At 43.4% G+C, this 11,699-nt stretch overlaps 1 protein-coding gene across 1 annotated transcript in view; it reads right to left on the bottom strand.

Moving 5' to 3' along the window:
• Positions 1-684: 684 nt before the first annotated feature.
• LOC133010709 (capping protein, Arp2/3 and myosin-I linker protein 3-like) overlaps positions 685-11,699 on the bottom strand; it is a 35,217-nt gene continuing 24,202 nt past the window's right edge. The window contains exons 34-40 of the mRNA XM_061078328.1: positions 3,118-3,316; positions 2,258-3,020; positions 2,066-2,172; positions 1,807-1,921; positions 1,349-1,420; positions 1,111-1,218; positions 685-725 (exon numbers count right to left, since the gene is read on the bottom strand). Coding sequence (XP_060934311.1) covers positions 685-725; positions 1,111-1,218; positions 1,349-1,420; positions 1,807-1,921; positions 2,066-2,172; positions 2,258-3,020; positions 3,118-3,316 — 1,405 coding nt within the window. The remainder of the gene's footprint in view (positions 726-1,110; positions 1,219-1,348; positions 1,421-1,806; positions 1,922-2,065; positions 2,173-2,257; positions 3,021-3,117; positions 3,317-11,699) is intronic.

The raw sequence follows: 11,699 nt of genomic DNA, 5'->3' as shown, positions 1-11,699 counted from the left end.
ATCTCAAAACAAACACGTCTCACCTGCATCTAGAACTGCAACAAAAAGTCGGAGTCACAGCTGTTTTTCCATTTGTGTTTTATTCATACAGTCAGGGTGCTCATACACACATAATTTTTTTTCTATAAAATATATTACCTTTCAGTTCTGAAAAGGAAAACTAGATATAAATCATCATCAAGTTTTATTTGATAAGAAGCAACTAATTTTCAAGTGCCAACCAAGGCGGTCGACTGTATCAGCAGTCAAAAATGCATCGCAGGTTTAAGAAATCACATTCTAAGAAAGACAGGTTCTTTTTTCTTATGTCTAGCAAAGCCACAACGTTGGAGCGCTCGGCCCACTGTCCACCGACACTAAAAACAATGATCATTTGGGTTTTCTAAAGAAGCAAATACTGTTAAAATACTGTAGCCACAAAAGGGTTTTCACGTGAGAGGAAGGCAAAGACAGAAACACGGTCAGCGTGAAGCTGAAACCGACATGAAGGAAAAAAGGGAGTGTTTCAACAGAAGCCAGTGACTGATGCTTTATGATTTCTGTCGCGCCGAGCTGTTAGGACGTCTTCTCTCTGGCTCTACCCCCTCCTCACACGCTCCTCTGTGTTTCCTCCTCGGGTGAAATGCTCCGCGGTTGTCATGACTACGCTCTTGGCTGGACGGCGGCAGGTGAATTGCTAGGTCATCACAACAGCTCGCTGTGACCAGGTGCAGAGTTGATGCTGTCTGTGAGGTCAAACAGGACCGTCACAAAGAAGACAAATCTGTATTAGTTCCATTGAGTTACACGGATGAAATGTCCACAGTAAAGTTAGTTTTATACAAATAATCACTGAAGTATTATAATTACTATTTTATGTCTATTAATCTCTTTAGTCAATAAAAATAAATATATTCCACAACAGTAACACATAATGTCTGTTTATTACATGACTCACACTCTGTAACATCTGCCACGCACAAACACACACACACACACACACACACACACACACACACACACACACACACACACACACACACACACACACACACACACACACACACATACACACATACACACACACACATACACACACACACATATAAATAAAAACAGAAAGACGTGTACCAGACATGTCCAGTGACTTATTTCTGTTTTGGGGGAGTCTAGGTTTTTTCACAGGGGGTTTGCGATTTGGGGGCTTCTCAACATTATTAGGGCTTTCCCTGTCAGTGCCTGAGTTCAGTGAGGACAGAAAACATAGTTTGACAGTTAGACACACACAGATATACGTGGTGCACAAGTCCTGTTAGGTTCATGATAACCGTACACAGAATAATCCAGGAGAAACCCGTTCAATCTGTACCTCCGTCACATGACATGGCCTTTCTGTTCCTCTGTGGTTTCACTGGTGCCTGATGTCGCAGCCCTTCTTCACCTGATCAAGAACAATCAGCAAAACAACATGTTTACATATAAAGAATAACAGATATTATGTTTTTTTTAAAATAGGTTTTGTTGATATTTTCAATGCTCAGAATTAGCATTTATACTGTATGTCAAATGTAAATATAAAATGGTCCCCAACTTAACTGGGGCCAACACACACATCAACCCTTTAACCAGTCTTAACCATAGACTGTATAAAGATGGACAACCCATCTTCAGTTCATACCACTGTTCAGAAATTGAGCCAAAAAATCCCGGATATGAAAGCTGCCATCATGCGCTGAAGACATAATTTATCGTGTTCTTATGTAATAGCACATTCTGACTCTCAACCAGTCTCTTCTAGGTGATTGGGTGTACTGTGGCTGCAGGTACCTTGACTTGCAGCTCTTTCTGAGAGTCCATGTGGTTTGATAACAGGAGGCGGCACGGGAGGAGGAGGTAAGTTTCTCTCATTGGCGGATTCTTTTGGAAAAGTCACATACGAGGGCTGCTTGTCCGAAACATAAACAAACCACAAGAACATAGAAGACATAAGCAATTACAAAATATATAGTAACCAATGGATATTGCACAACAAAGATAATTAATAAACAGCAAAAAAAGAAACAAATCATGACTTTAAAATACACACCTTTTCTGGAATCGGAGGAGGATGACTCTCCAAATCTCTTCTTTTTTCGATGTCCTTCTTTTCCATCTTTCCAGGATCCCTCTCCACATCTCCTTCCTCCTCTGTACCTGCAAATTAAAAAGGAGTTTTTCTTACGGGTTTACACATTGAGGCAAAACCTCTGTGACAGCACGTTAGCGCGGATGACAGTACCTGATAGAGCTGGCAGAGCTGGGAGAGCGTCTGAGCTCTCCAGCCGATGTCTCTGCCTCAGCTTAGACATACTGGGTTTACTGCTTTGTGGCGGGGGATCAGGTTTAGATGCAGTGGGAGCAGCTCGACCTCCTCCTGCTCCTCCTATGCCTCCTCTCCATCCTTCTGTAAACCCTCCAACAGCATCAGGACACATGAGTCTGTCTCCCTGCGTTTCCTGCTGATGCCACTCTATCGCCTCTGTGGCTTTCGGAGCATCCGTTTCCTGTTTCGGTGACGGCGTCCTGTCCGTTGGATATGGCGGCAGAGGCCTTTGAGCCAAAAGAAGCGTTTGCACTTGTCTGTCGGTCCTCCTGCTCTGCTGTCTGCCCTCAGTCCACTGACTGTCCAACTGTATGTCCATCGGCCTGTTCTCTGACCACGACCTGTCTAGTTGCCTCCCGCCCATCCACTGTCTTTCTATCTTTCTGTCAATCTGCCGCTGGGTGTGTCTGTCAACTGTCCACTGTCTGTCCACATGTCTGTTTGGATGTCTGCTCTCAGTCTTGTACCTGTCCGTTTGTCTGTCCGTTGTTCTCGCCTCTCCAAAAGTTCTTTCTTGCAGCCTGTCGTCAGCTCGCTGACTCTCTGCATGCTGATCACTCTGCCCTGCTTCCAGCCGCGGCTTGTCTACTTGCACCACATCCGTTGATCTCGGCTTGTCGTCCACCCAGAACTTGTCCGTCTCCAACGGCAGATCGAACACAGCATCTACTTCAGGTTTCTATCAAAACACATAGAGAAGAGGCAAGAGAACGACAGCAAACTGTGAAAAACTTTCAGCACAGAAAAAAAACAGTGGCGCGTCACACTGACTGTACCTCTCTGGGAGAATAGAAGGGGTGTTTGCTTCCTCCCACGCCTGAGTGAGGGATGCCCGGCACTGTGGTTGGACTCAGGACGAGGGTGTTTTTCCCGTGGTGATCAATCATTTTCCCATCGGCCCCTTCACCAGGAGATCCAGCTCTGGCGGCGGACCTCGGAGGCTGCAGGAGTGTGTACACATTCTCTGTGGCCGTTCTGAAATTGGGAGTAAGACACTGAAGATGAAGAAGAAGATTTCAAACTAAAATGTCACATGCTTCGAGAGCAGTGCAATTATAAAAGTATCACTTTTCTGGTTAAAACTCTTACTGTCCTAATCTGTGTGTGTCGTGCCGTGTGTTCATTTCAAATCATTTGGCTCACTGTGGGATCCAGAGTCGGAGCCACCGGCTGCCACTGACATCTGTGTATACTCTGGTATCAGCAGGCCTAGGCTTGGCAGCTATCAGCCATTTACCAAATCAACAAACAAACGAGGGAGATTTAGGTTGATATTTGTCCGAGTGTTTATGGAGTTCAGTGCTGTGGATTGTTTGGGAAAGAGAAAACCAGAGAAGAACGGAAGGAAAGCGAATGTGTTCTTTCTGATGAGCTGTTTCGTGATGATCTGGTTCATTGTGTTCCATGCTCAAGGCCACGCTTTCTCAACGTTATTGTTATGCAGCAGTGGCAGATTGAATATCTTTCAAAATCAGGGGCCATAAAGGGGCCACAATTTACAAAGAGGGGCCAAATATATGTCCAGCATCCATGAACAACTCCTGATTCAGTCTGGTTCATATTTAAGTCATTCCTTGTCAACTGTTAGTTTTGTAGCTTTGAGCAAAGTCACACATCATTGAATAATTGCTCCTTGTACAAACACATTTGGATCTTCGGAAAATTTTGAAGATATTAACAAATTGTCATTCTTATTGTTTGTAAGTGACTAGTGTAACTGTTGCCACTGTATTGCTTTATGTTGTAAAGGTTTTCTAATGTTTATTTTGTTTCTTGTATATAGCATTATTGTGACATTAGAGTAAAGGCTTTTATTTTGAAGCCTTGGCTGAGCTGCTTGTAAGAGGCGGAGCTTCCTGGGAGAGGGAGAGAGCCAGAGAAGGAAGCAGAGGTGGTGACACACAGGGAAGCAAGCTGAGGTGGTCCCACACATGTTTAAGACTTCTTAGAAGTTAAGAAGATTCCTTTTCAGTGCATGCAGCCAACGAGGTATTTTTGTCTGTTTGTCATTTACTTTAAGTTTGATTGTAATCATTGATACTGTGTTGTTAACTGTCTAACGTTGTATGTTATGTGTTTGTTACCGTGTATTACCCAGTTTTAACGGTTTGATGTGGAGAACAAGTCTTCATTAAAGACCCGTAGAAGAAAACCATTTGCTGTCTGACTGTGCTTGGGAGGGAGTCACAGTGAAAACTCGGACTGTTCGTCGACGCAAGTGGACGAAGCAAGAAGTCTGAAGCTAGGCGAGCTAATCTCCACGTGGTGGCTACGGTGCTTGGAACAATCGTGCAGATGAGTCGAAATCACAGACTTTCACACAGTTGAAGACGCACACACACATGCTGATTGAGGAATTGTTTGAAAGCAAATCCATAAGAACTTGTGCACTAATAAGAGTGGGCTAAGAAGAGGGCTTTGCTAAAGTTTTGCTTAAAGGTTTCTGTGTATGCTAAAAATTGAAGAACTGTTGTGTGAGTGATGAATGCAACTTATTTGCTTATTATACAAGTATAACTGAATCTTGCCATTTACTTTACAGCCAGTCAATTTAAAGTGTGTTTTGTTGTTATACTAAGTGAAGGCTATTTTCCATTTGATGTTTAAGTTCTCAATAAGTGTTCCAAGGGAACCGAGATTTAATTTATACATCTTCTAAGTGCAGTTACTGCTATTGATAATCATAGCTTATGATAATATTTTCAGTTTAAATATTAAAACACTGCAGATACACAAATTTAATACAGATTTGAGTAAGCTTTAGTAATTCATCCAGACATTTATTATACTCCAGAGTTCTTTTATTTACAATTTACACATAAGCTAGGGTAAGCAATTCAAGACCCTTCGATAATGGCAGAGCCTAGTCAGTCCTTAACCCAGGTAAGGGATAATGTTAGGGATAGTGAAAATGAGCTGGCTGAAGATCAAGCTAGAGACACTGAAGCCCAACCAGAGGAAGTGCCTCAGCCAAGACGGAGTGAACGGATCCGTAATCTAACAGAGAAAGACAAAGAAATGCAAGACGAGAAAATTAAACTACTGCAACAAAGATTTAACTACATTTACCGAAAATGGAGAACACAAGTTAAATCCGCTAAGCAGCCATTATCACAATCATCAGAGCCATTAGCAGACAGTCTGCTTCATGATATCATCGGTGACACCAGAGGCCTTTGTGCAGACGTCCAGAGTGTTTATGAAGAGCTGCGCGGAGTCACAACACCAGACCATGACATGCGTCGAAGAGTGGATCGGTGTGTAGAGATTTCTAACTTCGTCGTGTCCAAAGCCTCAAGTCGTCTGAGTGGGAAGACGCCAGAGAGAGAAGAACAAGATTGGCCAAATGCAAGCTCTCTTTGGAACTCAAGCACGAGTGAATCAAGAAGCAGCTCCTCTATCTCAAAGAGCGCCTCAGAGCATTCAAACAGGTCTTCTGTGAAACATCAAGAAGCTGCCGCCGACGCTGCTGCAAGCCAAGCTGTTCTGGAAGTGTTGCAAGAACAAGAAAGAGAACAATTGGAAATACAGCGCCTGGAAGCAGAGGTTAAAAAGAAGATTGCTGCTCAAGAGGTTGCCGCTCTAAAGCGTAGATTAGAGCAAGAAGCAGAAGAGGTGAAGAGAAGAATAAAGAGAGAAGACGAGGACGCAAAAATGAAAGCTGAACTGGAAGAAGAGCACACAGCTATGCAAAGAACTCTTGAGGAAAGACGGAGAAGAATACAGCATTTGGAGGCCATGAAGGAGCTCAGTGCAGCAAGAGCGAGAATGCAGGTGTACAACCAAGAACCAAAAGACATCCTAGGCCATGGGTTGGTTGCAGATAACCAGCTGTGGAGCCCCACAAGACACCTGTCCCTGCCTGTGTTTCCTGCCCCTCAAGCCGTCACAACCTCCACAAGTGAAAGCACAACAGAGCTTGTCAAGGTCCTGGCAGATGCTTTAAGTGCCAACAGAATCCCAGTTCCTGAACCTTCAGTATTCAGTGGCAATCCATTGAAATACAGTGACTGGAAGCTTTCTTTCCAAACTCTGATAGACCAGAAGAATATTCAAGATAAGGAGAAGATATACTACCTCCGTAGATATGTAAGTGGACAAGCCAAGAGTGCACTGGATGGCTATTTCCTACTTGGGACTGAATCTGCCTATGTGTCTGCATGGGAGATTTTGGAGGAAAGATATGGAAACCCATTTACAGTTGCAAAGGCATACAGAGACAAACTCCAAGCATGGCCCAGGATCGGCACTAGGGAGAGCTTTGAGCTCAGAGAGTTTGTTGATTTTCTCAGAAGTTGCGAGGCCGCAATGGTCCACATCAAAGCATTGGAGATTCTAAACGACTGCAATGAAAACAGAAAAATACTGTTAAAGTTACCTGACTGGCTAACTGCAAGATGGAATCGGAAAGTCATAGAAGCTGAAGAGAAAAGCAGCGAGTTCCCCTCCTTTAGTCAGTTTGTCAAATTTCTGATAAGAGAAGTGAAAATTGCTTGTAACCCACTTACATCATTGCAGTCACTGAAACAAGGTGAAATTGAAAAGCCAAAACAACAAAGATATCAAAGTGTTAACGCAAAGACACTGACTACAAGCTCCAATGAAGACAGTGTGAAAAGCTGCACTTTCTGTAAGAAAACTGGGCACACTTTGCTCAAATGCAGGAAGTTTGTGGAAAAGGCCGTCTCAGATAGAGTCAAGTTTGTCCAAGCTGAAAGGCTGTGCTTCGGTTGCCTTAGGCCCGGTCACCTCTCAAAGAGTTGCAACAAAAGGAGCGTTTGCGACACATGCAACAGGCGCCATCCTACTTGTCTGCATGAAGAGAGAGACAAAAGCCAACAAAGAGCACCACAAGTCACACAAAGTCCAAGTCAAGACAGGTCAACTACAAGGCAGGAATGGAGTAGGGAAAGGCCCCAAGCAACACAACGTGAAACAATTGCAGTAGCTACTTCAAATAGAGTAATCCTTGAGGATACTAAGAAACAAACATCTGCAATAATTCCTGTCTGGCTGTCATCTGCCGCTCAACCATCAAAAGAAGTACTTACATACGCTCTTTTGGATTCACAAAGTGACACGACCTTTGTTCTCAGTGAAGTAGCTAATGCTTTGGAGGCCGACAAAGAGCAAGTCAAGTTAAAACTCTCTACTATGACTTCAAGAACAACACTGGTAAGCTCTCAGAGAGTAAACAACCTTCAAGTCCGTGGCTTTTACTCCAACAAGAAGGTCTATTTACCACCAACCTACACACGTGACTTTATTCCCGCCAACAGAACTCACATTCCAACAGCTAAAACTGCCAAAGCTTGGTCCCATCTAGAACACCTCCAAGATAATGTGGCACCTTTACAAGACTGTGAAGTAGGTCTGCTCATTGGGTACAACTGCTCGCAAGCCTTACTCCCACGAGAAGTTGTGTCTGGCGAAGAAAATGAACCCTATGCACAGCGCACAGACCTTGGGTGGAGCATTGTCGGCCATGGGAATGCCTGTGTAGATTATGGAGATGCTATCGGAATCAGCCATCGCATAGTAGTGAGGCAAGTGACACCAGGAGTTAACCCCTCAGTCAGTCTGAAAAGAGAAGTACACTATGTGAATAGAACCAAAGTCAAAGAAATCACCCCCTCAGACATCCTTAAGGTCCTTGAATCAGACTTCTCAGAAAGAGTTGGAGAAGAGGATCCTGTGTCTCAAGATGATCTCAAGTTCCTGTCAAAGATAAGAGAAAACATCACACAAAAGGATGATGGGCACTACGAAATGCCATTACCGTTCAAACAGGAAAGACCAAAACTACCGAACAACAAGATATGTGCAACACATCGTCTTAATTGTCTTCAAAAGAGGCTAAAGAAGAATGAAGCATATTACAAAGATTACGTGAACTTCATGAACGACATAATTTCATGTGGCGATGCAGAGAAAGTCCCTGAAGAGGAAATTGACCACAGCCCGGCTTGGTATATTCCACACCATGGAGTTTATCATCCGCAAAAACCAGGGAAAATTCGCGTGGTATTTGACTGTTCTGCCAAATTTCAAGAAACATCTCTTAACGATCATCTACTCACCGGACCTGACCTGACAAACATGTTAGTGGGTGTCCTGTGTAGATTCCGAAAAGGCTCCATCGCAGTGATGTGTGACATTGAAAGGATGTTCCATCAGTTTCATGTGAAAAAAGAAGACCAGGATTACTTACGATTCCTATGGTGGGAGTATGGCAATCTGGAAACCACACCCTCAACCTACAGAATGAAAGTCCATCTGTTTGGAGCGGCTTCGTCTCCCGGCTGTGCCAACTTTGGCCTGAAACATCTGGCGGCACAAGGGCAGGGTTTGTACAGTGAAGACACGATCCACTTCATACAAAGAAATTTCTACGTAGACGATGGGCTGGCAAGTGTTCATACTGAGAGGGAAGCCATCCAGCTCGTCAAGGAATCAAGAGAACTTTGCTCCGCTGGCAAGCTAAGACTCCACAAGTTTGTCTCCAATGACGAGAATGTGATGGCATCCATCCCAGAAGAAGAACGTGCCACAATTAAAGAGCAAGACATGGCCTTGAGCTTACCTCATATGGAGAGAGTGCTTGGAGTTGAATGGTGCATCACTTCTGATTCATTCAGATTCAGAGTTCAAGTAAAGTCCAATCCACTGACCAGAAGAGGTGTGCTCTCTACAGTAGCCTCGGTGTATGATCCATTGGGATTCATGGCACCTTTTGTCCTTGTTGGGAAACAAATTCTTCAACAAATGTGCAGAGAAAAGATTGGCTGGGATGATGAAATTCCAGCAAACCTAAAGCCCCAGTGGGAGTCCTGGATCAGAGACCTACCCAATCTAGCTGAAATGGAAATCAAAAGATGCTACTTACCTTCAAGTTTTGGCAACATTAAGAGTTATGAACTTCATAATTTTTCCGATGCAAGCACCTCTGGATATGGTGAGTGTACTTACCTGCGAGTCATCAATGAGTCCAACGATGTCCATTGCTCGCTATTAATGGGAAAATCAAGAGTCTCACCAACCAAAGTGACAACAATACCAAGACTGGAGCTCAGTGCAGCAGTAGTTGCAGTCCGCACCAGTGACATGCTCCGCAATGAATTGGAAATCCAAGACCTGCAAGAATACTTTTGGACGGACTCTACAGTAGTCCTCGGCTACATAAACAACGATGCAAGAAGATTTCAAGTGTTTGTAGCCAACCGCATACAAAGAATCAAGTCAAGTACAAAGCCTGAACAATGGTTCCACGTTGCATCTGAGGATAATCCGGCCGACCATGCGTCCCGAGGATTGACTGCAGAGCAACTCAAGAACTCCAATTGGTTCAGCGGACCGAAGTTTCTTTGGCAAAAGGACCTACCTGACAGAGCGCGCAAGGTGGAAGAAGTTAAGGAAGATGATCCTGAGCTCCGCAAGGCTCTTGTGTTGAGTACTAAGGCAAGGGAAAACAGATCATTTTTAGACCGCCTTGAGAAGTTTTCTGACTGGTCAAGGGTAGTGCAAGCAGTTGCCAGATTGAAACGACGAGTTAAAGAACACAAAGCTGACAAGCAAAGAACCAATGAAAGTACAAGCTTGGAAGAAAGGAAAGAAGCAGAAATTGCTATCATTAAGTTGGTCCAAGAAGAAGCGTTCCCAGATGAGATAAAGAGCTTGAAAGTGAAGAAAGTGATCTGTAAGACAAAGCACAGCAAGCTGTACAAGTTATGTCCATTTTTGGATGAAGAAGGGATCCTAAGAGTGGGAGGACGTTTAAGTCAAGCTACGTTACACCCATATGTGAAGCATCCAGCAATACTTCCAAGAAACAGTCACATATCAGACTTAATTATCAAGCACTTCCATGAAAGAGTTCATCATCAGGGACGTGGAATGACTGTTAACGAACTGCGAGCTAATGGATTGTGGATCCTGGGATGCAGCAGTGCAGTGTCGTCACACATCTTCAAATGTGTCAAGTGTCGAAAGTACAGAAGATGTACTGAAGAACAGAAAATGGGTAACTTACCTGAAGATAGAATGGAAACAAGTCCTCCGTTCACCTACACTGGCATCGACTGCTTTGGTCCAATCCATGTTAAAGAAGGAAGAAAAGACATTAAACGGTATGGACTTTTACTTACCTGTCTATGTTCAAGAGCTATACATATAGAGATGCTTGATGACATGACGACTGATGCGTTCATAAATGCCTTAAGAGCATTCATTGCTATAAGAGGAAATGTTCGTCAACTTCGAAGTGACCAAGGAACCAATTTCATTGGTGCAAGAAGAGAGTTTGCAGAACTCATGAAAGGAATGGATGAAGACAGAGTAAAGGCTCTAGGATGTGAATTTCTGATGAATCCTCCAGCGGCAAGTCATATGGGTGGCGTCTGGGAGAGGCAAATTAGAACTATAAGAAGCGTTCTCACTGCCATTCTTGACCAGTCAGCACAAAGACTTGATAGCTCATCTCTCAGAACTTTTCTATATGAAGTGATGGCGATCATTAATAGCAGACCACTTACCGTTGAACACTTGAATGACCCATCCTCACCTGAACCTTTGACTCCAAATCATATTCTTACAATGAAGTCCACCATCATTCTTCCCCCACCTGGACAGTTTATCAAGGAAGATCTTTATCTTCAAAAGAGGTGGCGTCGAGTTCAATATCTAGCCAATGAATTTTGGATTCGATGGAGAAAAGAATATCTTTTGAGTTTACAACCAAGACAAAAGTGGCAGAAGAACAGAAGAAACCTAAAAGTAAACGACATTGTGCTTTTAAAGGATGATCAAGCCCCACGTAATGAATGGAAGCTGGCCAGAATAACAGCAGTTTATCCAGGGTCAGATGACAGGGTGAGAAAGGTCAGTTTGTTAGTTAGTGACACCACATTTAACGAAAAGGGTAAATCCACTACTAAGACAGTTTTCTTGGAAAGACCTGTACATAAGTTGGTTACTCTGCTTGAAGCAGACCCAGTTTAATATGTCTAATGTTTATCTTCATTCTATGGAAGTTTAATGTTTTATCTTTGCATTCCATATGTAATGGTTAATGTCAGATGTGTAATGTTTTAAGGTCAAAGACTTTAACTGCAACAGTCAGTATGTATGAGGAAATCTCAGAGTAAGGTTTTGTGATTTGGTGGGAGTGTAACTGTTGCCACTGTATTGCTTTATGTTGTAAAGGTTTTCTAATGTTTATTTTGTTTCTTGTATATAGCATTATTGTGACATTAGAGTAAAGGCTTTTATTTTGAAGCCTTGGCTGAGCTGCTTGTAAGAGGCGGAGCTTCCTGGGAGAGGGAGAGAGCCAGAGAAGGAAGCAGAGGTGGTGACACACAGG

Source organism: Limanda limanda, chromosome 9 (assembly GCF_963576545.1).
Source record: "Limanda limanda chromosome 9, fLimLim1.1, whole genome shotgun sequence".
Classification (NCBI taxonomy): domain Eukaryota; kingdom Metazoa; phylum Chordata; class Actinopteri; order Pleuronectiformes; family Pleuronectidae; genus Limanda; species Limanda limanda.
Note: the sequence above shows the minus strand (reverse complement) of the source record. Positions and strands in the feature narration are given on the sequence as shown.